Genomic DNA, 19399 nt, shown 5'->3' with positions numbered 1-19399 from the left:
CCTCCCGGGTTCACACCATTCTCCTGCCTCAGCCTCTTGAGTAGCTGGGACTACAGGCGCCCGCCACCTCGCCCGACTAGTTTTTTTGTATTTTTAGTAGAGACGGGGTTTCACCGTGTTAGCCAGGATGGTCTGGATCTCCTGACCTCGTGATCCGCCTGCCTCGGCCTCCCAAAGTGCTGGGATTACAGGCGTGAGCCACCATGCCCGGCCTATCCTCCAGTTTTTGAGAACCAAGAGCACCCCCCACACACCCCAGGCTTGGCCTCCAGAGCCCCATCCCTCAATAAGCTCCCCTCCCCAAAACAAGCCTGGGCGGGGGTCGGGGGGCTGGGAAACCGGAGTCCAAGTGGCTGCTCAGGGGAGGACAAGGAGCCCACAGCTGGCGGGGTGTGACTTGGGTACCAACGAGTGCCCAGGCTGCCTCTGTTCTTCATTTTAATAACATTCTTGATTTGGGAGTCAGGAATCCCATCGGTTAAATTGCTTTGAAATAATACCACGCTGGTCCCGGCCAGAGCTGCCTGGAGTATTTACAGGATCCGCTGACAATCCATCCCGGTTGGCCTCCCCAGCCCTCCCAGCCCTCTTTCTGTTTAACAAGCCTTTTCCTGCTTATTCTCCAAGGCAGCTACCGCGGCCCGGCCGGCCTCCATCTGTGTCAGTCTGATGTGTTAGAGATCTGGCTGCGGCACCGGCGAGCTGCCAGTTTCATTACTAAGCAGCCTGATTTCAGTCGCTCGGAACTGCCTGGGTGCCCAGTCTGACCCGAGGCGTCTGCTGTGTGAGCGTTTGCTGATGCTCTGAGCCCTCAGGGACGTGTCCGTCACGGCGTTTGGGCAGCTCTGACGTCAGGGAGCTGGAGGGAGATGACACCTCCTTTTTCGTGCTTTGCTGCCTCAAACCTGGCCCAGCTCTGAAATCTGAAAGTCCTCAGGAGTGACCGGCTCGGGGCGGAAGGAAATTCGATCAGGCTCGGGGAGATCTGAGGAGCAGTGGAGAGCCGTATTGATGGCTGCATATTGGGACCCTGAGCACGCACCTTTTCAAAGGCCTAATCCTGGCAGAAGCTCAAGCTCTCCCCTGAGAAGGCAACGGGCAGCGGGAGCCTGTTTCTGAAGGAGGAGGGGAGCTAGAGGGACCAGCAGGCCCAAAGCCCCCTAGGATGCCTGGCTGGCATTGGCCGTCGGCTGGGCCTCTGCCCTAGGGATTGGGGACCTGGGCATACTCAGTGCTCAGTTCCATAAAGGAGCTCCTGAAGGCAGGGGTTGTGTATCTGGGTTCCAGGGCCCCAGCTTTGCCTTAGAGTGCCCCAGCACCCACCTCTGTAAAGCAGAGATCATAGCCACACCTTCCTCCCAGGCTACGACCATCCACCGAGAATAAGCTCAGGCCTGGCACATAGCAGGTGTTCAGCAAGTGCCAGCTGGATGGAGAGCAACAGCACCGAGGCCCAGGCCTGGGCGAGGGCTCCTGCCTCCACTGCGCCTCTCCCGGCCTCCAGCCTCCACTCTCCCCCAGCCCTCCCAAGGGGTCTGTCCCAGCCTCTCATTCACACAGATGTTCCACTGAGCATCTCCTGCCAGGCACCAGCTGCAGAAGCCAAGTCAGCGGGTACAAGGTCACGGTTCTGCCCTCAGGGACCTTAGGGCAAAGGAACACAGGAGATACCGTGCTCGGGGGACCCCAACCCGGTGAGAGGCAGGACAGACGTGGAGGATGGGGAGAGAGCAGGTCTGGCCAGCAGGGTGGCCCTGGAGGAGGGGCAGGGTCCTGGGCCCTGTGTCTGCCTGCTGGGCAGGGCAGGAAATGCAGGGAAGTAGGCCACAGTAGGGGTGGTGGGGAGACCCCAGCAGCCTGTGGGCATGCCCAACCAGGGGCGGGTGGGCTGATGTACAGGTGCCCGGCTGTGCCTCTTCTAAAAGGTTCAGAGGGACCATCCAGAATGACAGCAAGAAGCCCCGGTAGCCCAGACGACAGCCTCCGAGAGGATCCCCCAGGCTCTGCCTCCAGCACTCACTCCCACCCGGGGATGCCTGGAACCAGTGCTGCCACGTACGGAACTCGCCAGACCCCAGCCCTGCCCTGACTTTTCAGGATGCGGCGGGAGGGGCTGTTCCCGCCCCTGTGTCCTGGCTGACGGGATGATGGGCAGTCGAGACTCAGCGTGGGGACTGCGTGCTCTCTGCATGCCCATGTCCCTCCCCAAGCCCAGGCGCCCCACCCTTACAGGGCCGAAGCTCGGACACCGGCCAGAGGCCAGGCGGCTGTGAGCAGCAGAAAGCAGGGTCCGACTACATCTTGTGCCTTTAGTCCCATGACTGTCTGGACCTACCCTCGCTGCCAGCGCCCGACACTATGTCCACACTCGTGCTTGGTGGCGGGTCCACTGACCAGGGTGGCTGCAGCCTTGAGTGTGCCCCCCTATCCAGGCCTCTGGTGCCAAGAGCTGGTCCCTGCACCCACAGTCCTCGGCCCCCTCTTTCCCACTGCCCTCCCAGTCTGGGTGCCAGTTACAGTGACCCCACCATCCCCCCAGGGCTCCTCCTTGGTGCCAATCAATTGGGGTGAGCACACCTGGCCCCCTGCCTTTGCCTCTGCCCAAGAAAGGACACTAAAATTACACATGGCTGGCACTCCTGTCCATGTAGCCCAAATCAACACTCACTTAGAAACGGCAGCAATTGGCCGGGAGTGGTGGCTCACACCTGTAATCCCAGCACTTTGGGAGGCCGAGGCTGGCAGATCACCTGAGGCCAGGAGTTTGAGACCAGCCTGGTCAACATGGTGAAACCCCGTCTCTATTGAAAATGCAAAAATTAGCCAGGCATGGTGGTGGGCACCTGTAATCCCAGCTACTTAGAAGGCTGAGGCGGGAGAATCGCTTGAACCCGGGAGGCAGAGGTTGCAGTGAGCCGAGATCCTGCCACTGCACTCTAACCTGGGTGACGAGAGAGAGACTCTGTCTCAAAAAAATAAAAAAATTAGCTGCAGCAACTGTCGGCCAACACGTGCACTTTGCCGTGTGCAGTGACGGACTGCGGACCCCCCTCTTGAGGCACCAAGACATATCCGTGGTCTGGCCTTGGAGAAGTGACCTGAAGACTGACTATGTCCCAGGGAGATGCAACCGACGTCACCACACTGGCACACACATCCAGACTCCAGACTTAGCTTAATGCAGAAGGACGTGCACTGATATTTTCTTTTTTCTTTTCTTTTCTTTTTTTTTTTTTTTGACACAGAGTCTCACTCTGTCGCCCAGGCTGGGGTGCAGTGGCACGATCTCAGCTCACTGCAACCACCGCCTCCCAGGTTCAAGCAATTCTCCACCTCAGCCTCCCGAGCAGCTGGGATTACAGGCGCCTGCCACCACGCCTGGCTAATTTTTTTGTATTTTTAGTACAGATGGGGTTTCACCATCTTGGCCAGGATGGTCTGGAACTCCTGACCTCGTGATCCACCTGCCTCAGCCTCCCAAAGTGCTGGGATTATAGGTGTAAGCCACCACGCCTGGCCTTAGTGCACTGATATTTTCTATCATGTAGTACTCCACTCTATTTGACTGGAAAAATAATGTTGATCAAACCGATTCAGTTGATTTTGCCAGTGGCCCACGGAGTACTGCCGCGGTTTGGGAACCGCTGACAACCTTTGCCGTGGGCTGTCCTGATTTCTTGGTTCAAATCCCGAGTGACCGCCTGTGCCGGGCCCTGTGCTAGGATCTCAGGCTTGGAAACCTGCCCCAGCCTCAAGCCAATGACAGCCCAACGTGGCCTGACTAGCGCAAGTGCCAAGCACAGCCCAGATCACCAGGTGGGTTCTCCAGGCTTCCCCCGTGTGGGGGAATGCTTAGTCTGACTCTGAGCCCACGGTGAACTGCAGCTGTGACTTCGTATTTCTGGCAAACAGCTTCAGCGACGCTGGACCTTGGTGACGCCAGACGCCTGCATGTGGCCAAGCACAGAGGGCTTTAATTACAGAACGAGGACCAGCGGGATGGGAGGACAGAGGGAGGAAGTGAGGAAAGGATCCAGGCGTCCACTTCCCCTTCTTTCCGCCCCACCCACCAAACATGAATCCCCACTCGGCAAAAAGGGGTGGGGAGTCTGGGCACGGTGGCCCACGCCTGTAATCCCAGCACTTTGGGAGGCTGAGGCGGGCAGATCACTTGAGGTCAGGAGTTCGAGACCAGTCTGGCTAACATGGCGAAACCCCAACTCTACTAAAAATACAAAAATTAGCCGGGCATGGTGGCGGGCTAAGACTGTCATCCCAGCTACTCGGGAGGCTGAGGCAGGAGAATCGCTTGAACCCGGGAGGCGGACATTGCAGTGAGCCGAGATCGCACCACTGCACTCCAGCCTGGGCAACAGAGTGAGACCCTGTCTTGAAACAAAACAAAACAAAATGGAGGCGGGGAGCAAAAGGCAGGGAAACAAAAATTACTGATTCGTTTTCAGGCCAAAATATGAATTGGTCCAGCTCCGGGGGCATCTTTCCTGGGTCCTGGCTGGAAAACGATTGAGTAGAAACACTCACTGTGGCCGCGGCCTCTTGGGCAGATGCCACGAGTGGGAAGACAGACAGACAGTGTTTTCTCGGTGCGGATTCTCAGAAGCCCGCCGCCCGGCGCATCTTGGAAGTGCCACTTAGAGGGGCTCTGCCAAGGGAGAGCTGGGCCCACATGGTCCTGCAGATGGTGTTGGGCGGGTTCAAAGGAAGGAGTGACAGCTCTGGACGCAGAGGAAGGAAGACAGCAGCAGCCACTGACGGCCCTGTGTTGTCAGACGGGGCCCAGGGACCGAAGGAGGCAGAGAGGCCTCTGGGCTGCTGCAGCCTCACACTCCGCAGGTTGCATCCCGCCCAGGGCTGCCTCTGCAAACAGACCCTGACCAACCAGCTACTGCTCTGCCACCATGCCCAGAACATGCAGCTGGCGTCCTGAGCACTGAGCTGGGCTCTGTGGTCGCCCCAGCACCCAGCCAATGCCTTGGAGGATGAGCACGGCCTGGCCCTCCTGCCACAGCCCTGGAGGGAGGGCTGGTGCCCCCATTAAGCAGATGAGAAGACTGAGGCTTGGAGGAGTGGGTGACCTGGGTGTGCAGGACTGAGATGGCCAGAGGAGTGGGGATGACAGTGAACGCTCACTCCCAGGGAGCTCCCTGGGCTGGCACCCAGGAGACCTGAGTCCTACCCAGACTCCAGCCAACAGGATACGTGGCTTCTCCCCTGCAGAGTAAGGGCTCCTGCACAGCACCCCATGTGTGCTTGGGCTCACAGGGATGACCTTGGCCCTCAAAACTCACAGCCCCATGAGAGACAGACACACAAGCCAGCAGCCACAGGGCGAGCAGCTCCCACCCTGGTACATTGCTCCAAACCCCAGGCCTCAGTTTCCTCATCTGTAAAGCTGGGATTATAAACGCCTCAACCCACAAAGTTTTGATGAGAATTAAATGTGCTGGTGCACAGCATTCAACAGAGCTTGCTGGGAACCCTGAGAAGGAGTGAGTCCCTCTCCTGGGGCAGCTGGAGGTGGTTATCTGGGAGGGCTCCCTGGAGGAGGAGATGCCTGGCTGAACAGCACATTAAGCAGGGCCTTGCCAGCTGGTCAGAGGAGCTGAAACCCAAGGAATGGGGGATGGGTGGGCCCAAACCCTATGAGATTGGGAGAGAGGGTCTCCGATGCCTTAGAACGGCCCCCTGGAAGCAGCAACTGCAGCTTTTCCTAGACTGTGATGAAACTGCTGCAGAAACCAGTTACAGACAGGACTGCGTTGGTTGTGGAGCTGTGGCCTCCACCAGCCTCCCCAGCTTTCTGATCAGGTGATTCTCGGAGTGGGGCAGAGGGGTCCTGGCAGAGGAGGATTCATGTTTTTAAAGAACAAAGAACTTGGATGTGTGCACTACGGCAACCCTTCACAGGCAGCCCTGGGGCGGCTCTGCGGCATTCCCAGAGTCTGGCTTTTCCTTCACTCCTTTCTGGACACCTCTGGGCAGTGCCCGCAGGGAGGCCTCTGGGCTCAGTCCGGAACAAGGCAGAGCTGAGTTCAAATCCTGGCTCTGCCTCTCACAGGCCACATGACCTCGGACAGGTCGCGGAACCTTTCCAAGCCTTTTCTCTTTGCCGAAGCCCCCGCAGGGCCGGTGGGGAAGACGCAACAAAGTCAATGCCTAAATGGATGGCACACAGTAGGTCTAACCGACATCACCACCCTCCCTTCAGAGCCAGCTGCTGAGCCCAGAAGGAAATCGGACCCACTCCTTGTTTTTGACTGAAAATGGTACCCCCGGGCTTGGCGCCCTGCCGTCATTCCCAGGCTTGGCAGTCGGTGCCTGCCGGCTCTTGGCACAGCACTGCCAAGCTGCTGTTTCTTGGGTGCTGAGCCACATCGGACGCGGGGCTGGGCCCTGCACGTGCATTGTCCTATTTCCGTTAAAAGTTTGAAAAATCCAAACTGCTTCTAACAGAGGCATGCTTTCTCTGCACGATGAACCAAGGAAACGCGAGGGTGTTGTCATCAATCACCAGTCACCTCGCCATTATGAGGTGTGTGTGCTCTGAGGACCCATTCCCCAGGGCAGGGCGTGGGCCAGGCAGCAGTGTGGGGACACTGTGGCCCATCAATGTCACAGCAGATCCCCTGCCCCCACTGCCTCTGGGACAAGGAGAGCTGGCCACAGCTGCAGCCCAAGTAGGAAGGAGCTAACATCTCATCTACTGGACCCCGAGGTCCTGCTGCTCAGCCTCCCCGGCACAGGGGTCCAGGCTGGCACCTGGGGAGGCCCCGGGAGCTTTTCATCCCTCCCCGAGCCTGAGCCTGCTGCTGGGCTCCTTTGATGTTCTCCATGTGAGGGCAGGATTTTCCTCCCTGCCTGGAGAGCTCAGGTGGGGGGAAGTGGGGGCTCCGTTCCAGGGGAACCAATTACAGGCAGATGTGTACTGGCTGACCTCGCACACAGGAAGCACCTGGCAGAGTACAGGGCCGCACAGAATAGGGTTTGGGCCACTTGGCACTGTGGTGTTGGGAGACTGGATCGGAGCAGGCGGGTATAGGGTCCCATCGTGGCCACTCCAAGTCCCTGCTGAAGGACATGTTGATCTGGACCCTGTGTGTGTGACCCGGCCAGTGACTATGCAATGATGAGGGCTTGGCAATCAGGCCTAGGGGGCAGCACTGCCCCCGGCAGATTGCGGTGGGGACAAGACCGTGCAGCAGGACAGGGAGCCTGGGTGGGGGCGGGGAGTCCAGGCGCCGAGACCCTCCTTCCGCCCACCCGCAGCAGGTTCTGGGCACAGCCACCCCGTTCCCCAGGCCCTGCAAGGCAGGCAAGAGGGTCACCCCACTGGACAGATGAGCAAGGGCCCTCCAAGAAGGCATGTGACCCTCGCATCTCACACAGCCAGGGGCGCTGGGGGTGGGGGGTGTGGGCTGGCAATGGCTGGCTTCATCCCACTCGGCACCTTCTGAATAAGAAAAACCAGTCTTTCTTTTTACAACTCTGCCTCCCCTTGATTATAAGATGCTACAAGGCAGAGCCAGATCCTGTGTTCACAGGGAACCTCCGGGGCTCAGCGCTGACTCCCTCCCAGCCCCTCTCCCCGCTCACTCCTCACAGGTGGGTGAGCAGCCTGTGAAGGGTTCTGACTTCGCCCACATCTGCAGAGCAGCTCTACATTGTACCCATTTTACAGATGAGAAAAGCAAGACTTACAGAGATAAGACTATGCAGCCAAAGGGTGCCAACAGCCATCATCTGGCAAGCATTTAGAGAGTGCCGAGGGTGTGCGGGTGTGGTGCCCACCCTAAGCTAACGTGACCACAGGAGGGTGTGGTCCCTGCCCCTGGGACTCCTGTCACGGAAGGGCCGGACCTGTGATGGGAGTGATGATGGGGTCTGAGGATCACCTGCATGACCCAGCCCCCGCCGCCTCCCCCGCCTTGTCGTGGACCCAAACCTCCTTAAACCAGACAGGCCAGTAGCACTGAACTACCATGGCCCCCAGACAAGCCACACCGTCTCCCTGCCTCTCACTCCTCCCATCCCCCAGACTGGAATAGGGGTCTCTCCTCTGAGCCCCGGGGCTCCCCATTCCTGGCACAAGTCGGCTTCCTCGTCCTTCTGTCTGCCAGGCCGGGAGCCTGCTGACCTGTCTAGTCGCTGCTGACCTCCCTGGCCCTGGCTTGCTTTGGGCGCTCGGTGTTTGAACACAAGAATAAGTGTGTGCCACTGCGGGAGGCCTGGAGGCTGCTGGGTGACCTTGGGCACATCCCTGGCCTTCTCTGAGGCTGCCCTGCCTGCCTCCAGGGATTGAAGGGCGCTGGCATGATGCTGGGGGAGGGGGGCAGGGGTGTATGAACTGTAAAGTGGCCCTGGGGACAGGGCTGCTGAGTTCCACCCTCGACACACAGGTCTCTCCAGGAAGCAGGCTCTGGTGAGCGTGTCCAGCCCCAAGGTCTCAGGGCACAGCTCCAGGTGCCCTGTCCTCCAGGAAGGATCAGGTGGCGTTGGCGCTCAAGGCCTGGCAGTTTGGACAGGGAGTCTAATGAGGATGGATGGTATCCGGGGCTGGAGAGGCGGCAGCCAGCTCCTTCCCAAACAAAAATTGAGTTTCTGAGAGATTCCGTGTGGCAGGGGAGTGATCCTGACAGATGTTGAGAGGTTCCTGGGAAAAGATTGCTTCTGATGGAGGCCCAAATGGATATTAACGCTCACTGGCCATGCAAGCACTTCTCAGATGAGAACGGCCTCTCTCCCAGAGACCCCGGAACCAGGTGTCTGAGCGCCAGGGCTGGGGCGGAGTTCCCCATCGACTCCCCTCTCATCGCCCCTGAAGCCGAGGCGGTCGGAATGACCCGCCTCCCAGCCCAAATCCTGATTGACTTCCCGGGAGACTGGCTTCACGTCCACCGGAGTGGAGGACGCATGGCCCGCTCCGGCATCCTGACCTTTCATTCATTAAGCCTGTCCTGACCCTGAACTCTGATTTCTGGGTTCGGCTGGTGCCTTCTCACTGTTCCGCCCGCCAAGGGGTTCCCTGAAGCAAATGCCATAACTCAGACGTTCTCAGCGTTAGGAAAACAAAAGAGCTTTTATCCCCCAGAGCAGCTCCAGTCCATTTAAAAGCTCGCCTCTGGAGCTTGCAGACAGGTTTAGCGATGTGTCTGTCTTTGGGGTCTTGGGGGGATTCTCGTCTGTTCTCACGCTGGCTCCTAACACAGCAGGCTCTTCCCGGCTGGTGGACTCGCCCCTCCACCGCCCGCCTGTGCGGGCCTCCCCGCGTCCTGCCTCTGCTGAGGATGGCTGACCCCTTTCAACACTGACCCAGGCTGCCTATACCCTGCCTCCCCGCAAAACTCCCCGCCAAGAGGCTTCCCTCTCTCCTGTTTCTCGGTCACTTGTTTGGTCTGATGTTAAGTCCCTTCCCCGGATGTTTGCGGGCCTAGACATCAATACACCAAAAATAGTCAACACCAAGATCCCGGGCGAGATGTGTCCTGCACTCAGCGGCAATAGTCCTGGGGCAGTGGGGTTCTCACCGGGCCACCCCCTGGCCTGGTCTGGGGTCTCTGTTCCTGGCTGAGCAGCCCTGACTGGCATCTCTGGCCTCCCAGTCTCTCTCCAGCACACTCCTTCTCAGCCGAGCCCCCCACTTTCTTGTGCTTGCAGTTAAGAACTCTAAGGATACAGGCAGGCATCCCCATTTCACAGCCGAGGAAATGGGGGCTCAGAGAACCGAGGTAAGTTGCCCCAGGTCACACAGCAGGACTCAGAGCCATGCCTGGGGAGGTCTGTGGATGACGGAGCCAGAGCGCGGAACCTCTGGGCTCCCCACCTCTCTGACATCTGCTGTCAGGGCCCCATCAGAGACCTGAGGACTGAACGCTCATAGCACCTCCTCCCTGTCCCTCTCGCCACTGCCCAAGGATGCACATCGCCAAGTCACCCCTCGTGAAGCACAGCCTCCATCCCGTCTTCCTCTCTTCAACACCTCCAGTAGCTCCCGAGTGTGTCCCAACCCTGCAGCCTGGGGCCGGACCACTCCAGCCTCATCTCCTCATGCACCACGAATCTCCCGGGCCCTGCTCCCCAGATGTGCCGTGGGAGCTGCATTAGGTTGCCCCCTCCTCCTGGAATACCTTCTCCTTCATGCCCGCACTCAGAAATCCTCCCCGCTGTAATGGCTCATGAGAAATGCCCCCTTCTCCACGAAGCTTTACCTTCATCTCTACTATAGTGATTTCTTCCACCCCCAGTTCCCCCCGGCCTGTAAATTCCTCGGGAGGACTGGGACAGGGGCTTCCCCATCTCTCTGCTTCCCCAGAACCCAGTATACAGTAGGCGCTCAAAAATATCTGTCCAACTGAAATGAAATGTGAAGCGGAGAAGCCTTTAAGAGCCAGTCCTCCTAGTCCCGCTTTCCACTGTCACTAGGTGTCCCAACCACAGCCAACTGGGGCAGGCCGGGCAGCATTCAGGGTGGCACGCAGACCTCCAGGGACAGCAGTGCAGGTTGTTCACTGCTCAAGAGCACCCAGTCAGTGGGCAGGGCTCACATCTGTTCTCCTCCAAGCCCGGCTTCCCAGTATGCACAAAGGAAGAACTATGTGTCGTTTAAAAGTGCACACAACCACTCAGCGGCCAGTGCTGGCCCTGCTAATGCCCAACCCCAAGCCTGAGCCTCAGGAGGGGGTCAGAAGTCCACCAGCGGGAGAAGGGGGCCGTGAGCTCAGCTCCCGCCACCAGGGGTCTCCAGCTCTAGGATGGGGTCAACAAACCACCACCCACAGGACACTTCCTGCCGGCTGCCTGCTTGTATACAGCAAGGAAGCTAAGAAGGGTCTGAATTTTTAAGATGGTTTTAATTTATTTTTATTTTTTAATTTTTTTTTGAGATGGAGTCTTGCCCTGTCGCCCAAGGCTGGAGTGCAATGGCTCAGTCTCGGCTCACCGCAACCTCCGCCTCCCGGGTTCAAGCGATTCTCCTGCCTCAGCCTCCTGAGTAGTGGGTTTACAGGCATGAGCCACCACACCTGGCTAATTTTTGTATTTTTAGTAGAGACAGGGTTTCACCATATTGGCCAGGCTGGTCTCAAACTCCTGACCTCAGATGATCCACCCACCTCAGCCTCCCAAAGTGCTGGGATTACAGTTGTGAGCCACAAAGCGCTGCCTTAACATGGTTTTTTAAAAATCAAAAGAAAGAAGTTTAAATATCCACTGAATAACATGTAAGGAAGAATATGACAATTTTATAACATTTACATTTCAGTGTCTACAAGCATCACTGGAACGAAGCCACGCCTGCGCCTTTTGGTTTGCTCTGTGGCTGTTTTCCCTACAAAGGACAGAGGGAAGTTGTTTTACTACGGAGATCAGAGCTTCCCTCCGTCCTCTGTAGGACTGTGTGGACAGCAGGCCTCCGAGCCTCCCTATCTGGCCCTTTGCAGACAAAGCTTGCCAACCCAGTTCTGGAAGGGGCTTCCCAGAGGCCCCTCTGGAGCTGCCCTGGGGTCTTCAAACCAGGGTATCTGCCCCATTCTCCCAGCACCTCGTGTGGTCCCGCCCCTGCCCTGTGACTGGCAGTTGGGACATCTCGCTCCTGTTTCCCACTCAAGCAGGAACCAGGAGGCGCAGGAATCAGACAGCTCCTGTCAGCCTGTAGCCGCGGGGGGCCTCTGCTCCTAGCAGCCACACTCCTCCTTTCTCTTCTGCACATGCGCCGTGTATTGGGTAGTTTAAAAAGGCGCCTGCATACAACATCCCTGGAACCCACGTTAGCAACAGGTTCCTGCTGCCACGTGTCCTCCTAGGCCCAAACCCCAACTTGCCTAGAAATCCCCCACTGGAAGAGCCATGGCTGAGGATCTCAGGGAGCCCAAGGTGGCTCCTGCCTGATGTCCGCTCCAGAGTGGGTCCCCCAGGGTCAGCTCATGGAGTCCCCCGTTCCCCTCTTCTGTAGGGGTGGGGTCAGGCCAGGCCAAAGGGCACCGGGACGGGGCCAGTCCACAGGTCCACGGTGGAGGGCTGGGTGGGAGGCTGCTCAGAACGCCCAGGTTCACGTACACAGCCTCGCGGTCCCCGGTGCCTGTCCTGCCGCCCACCCGGCCTGGGACACTCACCGTCCAGCCGCCGCCGTCTGTGCGCATGTCACAGTACACCTGGAAGCCAGCCGGGTAGTGCGTGGGGAAGACAGAGTAGACGCCATCGTCCTGCTGTCCGCTTAGGAGGACGTCCAGACAGTCCCGGGGCCGGGAGCCTGAGGCAGGCAAGGCCGTCAGGGTGGCTGCGGCCCCCAGCGCGTTCCTGCCCAGCCCCCTTGCCCACACTGTCTGTCCGTCGATAACGCGTGTGGGGGTCCCATGGGGTTGAGAGAGCACCGGCCTTGGAGTCCGACCTTGGCTCTGCCACTCCCTGCTGAGGCCGGGTGAGAGAATCACCCTCTCTGGGCCTTACTTTCCTCATCTGGAGAATGGACCAAGAGGGCTTAAGCACAGGCCACATGGAAGCAGGGTCGGGCCCTGGAAGTCTCATGGCTGGGAACCCTCACCCCAGCTTCCCCACTCCCTACAGCTGGGACCCAAGTCACCGGAGGAAGGCAGCCCCTTCCCCACTCACCAGTGGCACAGCCCCGGGGCCGGGCTCCCCGGGCAGGCGCTCTCTGAAGGTCGGCCTTGGCGCGGGGCTGGCCCAGCCCCCGGTCCCTCTGCAGGGCATCCAGGACGTCGCCCACGGAGTTCACCAGGTGGGCCATGTGGCCTTGGCTCTCAGAGAGAAGCTGCGGACACAGGGGGTGAGCCAAGGGGGCAGGGGCTCTGTTGGGGGTTGGGTGGAGCACACAGCAGGTCACTGGCCAGAGTGGGCCCTCTCCTGAGGCAGAGGTGGGCTCCTGGCTCAATGGCAGCCCCCGCCCTGCCCTGCCCCTGGGTCCCTGTCCAAGGTGGTCTGAGGGGCCAGCGGGTTATGATGGAGCCTGTGCTCTGGGGCCTCGAGGGCTGGGAGGACCGGGGAGCAGGCAGGAAGGGAAGGAAGCTCCAGCAGGCACCTGCCACCCCTGCTGCCCCAGGCTGTCTTCTTCAGCCATCTCTGTGTGCTCAGCCCAGGGAAGAGTAAACTGGAGGAGGCCATGCCGTGCGGGGAGACAGCGCCCAGTGTTGGGCAAATCCAGCTTCAGCCCAGCGCGTCCACTTGCCAGTTATAGGACTGGAGGTGAGTGTCCTCACCACGCCTCCTCTCCCCTGGCCTGGCCGAACTGTTATGGGGACCAGTGACAACACGTGGGAGGTGCCCAGCACAGCGGCAAGGACCGGCCGGGTACTCAGCACACCAAGTTCCCACAGCACCTTCCAGGCTACCAGACATCCCCACCGCTGCCTCTTCCGATCCCGAGCAAGGCTGCTGAGGCAGGAGTGATGGATCTGGACTTGACAGAGGGGTGCCCTGAGGCTGGGGAGGCCACAGGGCTTCTGGACCAACAGGTCTTCCCCATCCCACCCCCACTCCCCATGCAAACACCACTCTGAGTTTCTGTGGCTCTCTCATGTCCATGAGCTCACTGGGTCCCCCACCACGCCGCAAAGAGAGAGGACTTAAGGTTGTCATCTCTTGGGACAAATGGAGAAACTGAGGCCCCGAAAGAGAGATCCCTGAGAGTGAAGGATGGCACTGAGGGCAGGGACCAGGACTCAGGCCACTTCCCCAGGGCGGGCTGGCAGGAAAGGGGCCCGGGGCTGTGTTCTCGTGTAGGAGACCAGGGTCAGGATGGGGATGGGGTGGTGGTTTGGACCCAGGTTCTGGTGTTGACTGTCTTGTGTTTTCACTCCAATCCCTCCCCCATTCACTAGCTGCGTGACCCGGGAACAGTGTCTGAACCTCTCCATGTCTCCACTGCCTTGTAACCCAGGATAATGAGCCCTGTTTCTCTGAGTGGGGGGATTCAGGAGAGCCTGGGCTGGGGAGCTCAGCCGTTGTTCTCCATCCTTCACTCCCGCCCCTCCCTCCATCACAGCCCTGGGGTTGGATTTGGCAAGCGCGATGCTCTCCCCCAGCACCTCCACCTGTGTTGGCTGCCTGAAGGGTCTGAGGTCTGTTGCCCCCACCCTGGGCTGCAGGAGGCTGCAGGACCACGTGGAGGGTGAGGGGGTGGCGAGCAAGCTACAGCTGGCCAGCCAGAGAGCATGGAGTCGGCCAGATCTTTACACACCGAACCTGTCACTTGTCAGATAATAGCCCATTCGCGGAAGGAAAATAGAAATATACAGTGCCGGCAGTTTACAAAATATGATTCTCGGCTCATCCAGAGGCAGGGGCCCTGCAAAGCTTTTAGTTTCCTTGTCAGTTTCCCCTCGGCTGAGCAGATGATTCAGTGAGGGATGAGGTGGGGGGAGAGAGGAGCAGAGATGAGCAGGCAGAGCGTTTGGGTGTCACAGCAGCGACCTGTAGACGAGCTCATGCCCCACAGAGGGACAGAGGGAGCACCCCCCAACCAGGGCGGGAGGGAAGACGGCAGGTGGGGGCTGCCCTGCGAGGTGTGTGCGGCAAAGATCACTTGGTTAAATCACACCGGTGCTGCCCATTTATCTGAGTCAACACAGCCACAACACACTCAGAAAACTCAGGCACGGCCTCCTCCCTCTTGCTAACGGGCAGGGAAGACCTCCGTTTAAACCAGCAGATGATTAAAGTTGAAAATGTACATATAAACATGCCCCGAATTAATGGCGAAGTGAGTCTCTACTCGCCGAGCTGCACAGGCACATCAGGGGAAGGCTGGGCAGCACTTAGAGGTAGTGGCATCAAAGCTGCTGTCTCCAGCACTGCTTAGCTGTGTGAGCGAGCTTGCACAGGCACCTGCCACTCAGAGCCTCAGTCTGCCTCTCCATAAGATGGGATAACAAGGCCGGGCGCGGTGACTCAGGTCTGTAATCCTACCACTTTGGGAGGCCAAGTCGGCTGGATCACCTAAGGTGAGGAGTTTGAGACCAGCCTGGCCAGCGTGATGAAACTCTGTCTCTACTAAAAATACAAAAAAAATTAGCTGGGTGTGGTGGTGCATGCCTATAGTCCCAGCTACTCAGGAGGCAGAGGCAGGAGAATTGCTTGAACCCAGGAGGCAGAGGTTGCAGTGAGCCGAGATTGAACCACTGCACTCCAGCTGGGTGACAGAGCGATACAACCATGTCTCAAAAAAATAAATAAATGAATTAAAATAAAATGGGATAACAAATGTACCAACCTCCTGGGGTTATTGGGCTGCAAAGTGCCGTCAACACAGAGCTCAGCACGTGGTGTAGACCTATCATTCCTATCAGAAAAGGGATTTTTCGGCCCAACACAGTAATATCAGCACGTGGGGAGGCCAAGGTGGGTGGATTGCTTGAGGCCAGGAGTTTGAGACCAGCCTGAGCACCACAGCAAGACCTCTCTACAAAAACATTTTTTTAAAATCAAAAAAATTAGCTAGACATGGTGGTGCACACTGGTAGTGCCTGCTACTTAGAAGGCTGAGGTGGGAGGATTGCTTGAGCCCAGGAGGTGGAGATTGTAATAAGCCGTGATCGCGCCACTGCTCTCTGGCATGGGTGACAGAGTAAGACCGCCTCAGAGAAAAAAAAAAAAAAAGAAAAGAAAAGAAAAAAAGAAAAAATAAAAGGGAGTTTTCAATAGCAGCATGGTGGTTCCCTATAGGTTTAAATTTCAGCTCACAAACAATTTCTACTATAGTAATAAGGAGATGTTGATGGTACAGATGGTGACAGAGCCAACAAAGCCCTGTAGCCAGGCCCTCCAATATCCCCTCAGCATAGACTGTGTTATGCACCTTTCATGGGTCAGAAGAACCAGCCCAGAGAGGGGCTGCAACCTGCCCAGCATCCCACAGCTGGCACAGATGGGGCCTAGACTGGATCTAAGCTCTGTGGACTCAGATCCTCTGGGCAGAACGGCTCAGCTCAGCCATGACCAGCAGGCCTCTGGGACTACACATGAGAATCACCCCCGTCCGGGGGGCTGCAGAGGGTTGGGGATGAGGCCCAGGAACTTGCCTTTTCCTTTTTATGAGACAGAGTCTCGCTCGGTTGCCCAGGCTGGAGTGCAGTGGCGTGACCTTGACTCACTGCAACCTCTGCCTTCCGGGTTTGAGCAATTTTCCTGCCTCAGCCTCCTGAGTAGCTGGGATTACAGGCGCCCGCCCGGCTAATTTTTGTATTTTTAGTCGAGACGGGGTTTCACCATGTTGGCCAGGCTGGTTTTGAACTCCTGACTCCAAGTGATCTGCCCGCCTCGGCTTCCCAAAGTGCTGGGATTATGGCATGAGTCACTGCACCTGGCCAGGAAGTTGCCTTGTAACAAACACCTCTGGCGATTCCAACCCAAAGTGCCTGCGGGCACAGCTTCGAGAAACCCACGTCTGATCGACTGAGGGTCTGGGAAGCTTGGAAGGGAGGAGTTAAGAGCATGGCTCGCTGCCTCTGAATGAAACATAAAGACACACTGTCTCTTGAATCATCCAGTCTGTGGGGAATGAGTCAAATCAAACATTTTTGGGGGAGTAAATATGTCAGGTGAGCCGGCGCTCCTGGGCCCAGACAGGCTGTTAGTCTTGCGGGAAGACTCTGTACCTCTGCGCAGGCTATTGGGAGGGCAGGACTCTGGGGTCCCTCCTTCTAAATTCCCCACCCCAGCTCTAAGGGCAGGCCTTCATGAACGGGGCCTGAGCTGACCAGGGGCTGAGCGATTTGGAGTGAGGTAGGGGTCCCAGGTCAGCCAGAAAGTCAGGAGGTACTCCTAGCCCCCAGCCCTGCTGATGAGGCCTGGGGAAGTTGCAGCCGGAAGGCAGTCTAAACATCCCTCTACCCGGGGAAGGGAAGCCACCTTCCCATCAGTCACCCAGACAGGGTGATGAGGACTGTAATTTCTCCAGCTGCCGCCTTCAGAGACAGGGAAGGGGCCCATTGCTCATGAGCGCTGAGTGACCAAATGCCTGGTTCTCCCAGTGGCTGCTGGGAGGTGGGGCGGAAGGGGCTGGGGCGCCCAAGGGGGCAGGGGCTTGGCTCCTAGCCTCCAGGGATCTGAGTCACCGGGAGGATGTGGCACAGGGCCAGGGGCTGGGCAGGGCTCCAAGGGGGCTGGATTCCAGGTCTGACCCGGCCACAGCACCCAGGAAAAAAATCACCACCCCTTTCTGGGCCACCATTTTCTGTCCTGGAAAAGGGTGGAGGCAGAAGAGATGATCCCACGTCCCTCATCCTATGAAGGAGGAACTTCTTGTGGGTGGTGCTTCCAGTGTGGTCTCAGAGCTGAAGTTGGAAAATCTTCACCCAGATCCGCCTGGAGCTGGCTGGAGCCTGGTTTGGCTGGGGGCAGGGGTGGGGAGGGTGGAGGTGGTTTGGGACAGGCTAGGGGTCTGGCTGGGTTGCCTGGACTGGTATCTCTGTCCCTGGGAAGCTGCGGGCATTGCATGGTAGTGAACTGGGAGGATCGTGGAGAAATGGGGTGCGGCTCTCTCTGATGAGGTGGCACTGACCAGTCACGTGATCTTTAGCAAGTCACATCCCCTCTCTAAGCCTCGATTTGCTGCTGATGGGGGCACAATGCCCTGCCTCGCGTGCATCTTGGAGCACTGGGGAAGCCCTCGAGCCCTGGATTTGACTGAGTGCCAAACGCCATGGGGTGCTGTACAATTACCCAGGGTCACCGGGAAAGAAACTGGGTTTGAATCCTGGCTTCCAGTAGCTGTGCGGCCCTGGATGAGTGACTGCACCTCCCTGAGTTTCATGGGCTTGTCTGTAGATGGGAACAGCAGTAGCCCCTTGTCTGGGGCACTTGGGGATTAAGTGAGGCTGTGGACATCAGGCACCTGGCACGTGGCAGCACCAACCCCTTGCCTCTAGCAAGACCCCAAGACGCAGACCCCAGCCCTACCTGGATGAGGCGGCCCTGCTCGCTCTGCAGGGCGCTGAGGCCCTGGCCCAGCGTGCCATGCCCCTTCCGCAGCCCCATGCACTCCGTCTGCAGCTCTGAGGCTCGGGTCAGCAGCCGCGGCAGCTGGTCGGCCAGCGTGTCAAGCAGCTCCTGCTCCTGGTCGCCCACCAGCCGTGGCTGGGCCTGGTGCTCGGTCAGCGCCTCCAGCACCGAGGCCTGGGCGCTCTCCAGGCGTGCGAAGCTGTCGGCGAGGTCGGGGCAGCGCGGGTCGATGAGGATACTGAGGCGGGAGCTGTCTGCCCTCTCCACAGTGACCAGGGCGCTGTTGGCACCGGCAGCCCCAGTGCTGACGACAGGTGGGGGCGCCGTGCCTGGCGTGTGGGTGTGGTTCAGGAACAGCACGGCACCGGTGACAGCCACAGCCAGCAGCACAGCCAGGGCCAGCAGCATGGTGCACAGCATGTAACCACAGCTAGGCCGCTGCAGGCCCGCCCAGGACACACAGACATAGACAGACAAACAAACAGGAGAGAGAAGGGGCCAGCATTAGAGGCATACCTGGGGTCAGAGAAGCCCCTTCTTGGGGGCTGGGCGAGGGCGTGGCACAGAGAGACTGAGATGAGACAGGCACTGAGAGACAGTCCAAGGGGAGACAGAGAGACAGGGACACGCGCAGATGCAGTGAGAGGGACACAGCGAGCGCCTCAGGGAGAAAGTGGAGAGAGACAGGGCCCCAGAGGGGAGGTGGAGACGTAGGGAGAGACAGGGAGATGCAGGGAGAGACAGGGAGATGCAGGGAGACACAAGGAGGCACAGGGAGACGCAGGGAGATGCAGGGAGACACAGGGAGATGGAGATGGAGAGGATGGGAAATAGAAAGACAGAAAGACACAAGCAGAATGCCAAGACTTCCTTCTCGCCGCCCCTGCCGCCTGCCCCCCACCCCCCATGCCCTGCACGGTGACAGCCCAAGGACCCATGGTCACCTGTGTGTGCGGCCGTGTGGCCCCCGTGGAGCCCATACCACCCAGTAAGGGCTGGAGGTGGAGATCCCACCTCTGCAGCCAGACGGGTCAGGGCTCAGGCCTCCAAGCTGCATTTCCCACAGTGTGACCTTGGGCGAGGGGCCTCACCTCTCTGAGCCTCAGTTTCCTCGCCTGTAAAATAGAGCGATACAGAGACACCCACCTCTCTATACATGGGTCAGAGACAGCTGTGATGCAACAGCAGCGATGCTAGAGATGGTCTCCTGCTGTCTCTGGAACGAGTGCCCTGGGGTAGTGGGCACCCATCACGGAAGGTTCCTTCCAACAGCAGCAGCCACATCCCGTGTTCTGTCCCACTGTCCTCCAGTCCCCAGCGCACATGGGGGCTCCCAGGCACCTCCTCCCCGCACTCCACCCTGTCCTCTCTCCTTCCTCTACCTCTTCACAGAGCAGGCCCCTGGCAGGGCAAATGCCAACCTGCTGGG

General features: G+C 58.7%; 1 protein-coding gene across 1 annotated transcript in view; it reads right to left on the bottom strand.

Annotated features, from left to right (window-relative positions):
- Nucleotides 1-19088, bottom strand: part of FIBCD1 (fibrinogen C domain containing 1) — a 32079-nt gene extending 12991 nt beyond the window's left edge. Inside the window, exons 1-4 of the mRNA XM_011971145.1 lie at nucleotides 19062-19088; nucleotides 17929-18408; nucleotides 12625-12784; nucleotides 12129-12265 (exon numbers count right to left, since the gene is read on the bottom strand). Of these exons, the coding sequence (XP_011826535.1) occupies nucleotides 12129-12265; nucleotides 12625-12784; nucleotides 17929-18390 (759 nt within the window). The 5' untranslated portion in view covers nucleotides 18391-18408; nucleotides 19062-19088. The remainder of the gene's footprint in view (nucleotides 1-12128; nucleotides 12266-12624; nucleotides 12785-17928; nucleotides 18409-19061) is intronic.
- Between the last annotated feature and the right edge of the window lie 311 nt (nucleotides 19089-19399).

Source organism: Mandrillus leucophaeus, unplaced genomic scaffold, assembly GCF_000951045.1.
Source record: "Mandrillus leucophaeus isolate KB7577 unplaced genomic scaffold, Mleu.le_1.0 Scaffold99, whole genome shotgun sequence".
Classification (NCBI taxonomy): domain Eukaryota; kingdom Metazoa; phylum Chordata; class Mammalia; order Primates; family Cercopithecidae; genus Mandrillus; species Mandrillus leucophaeus.
The sequence above is the reverse complement of the archived record's forward strand: the minus strand, read 5'-3'. Positions and strand labels throughout refer to the sequence as shown.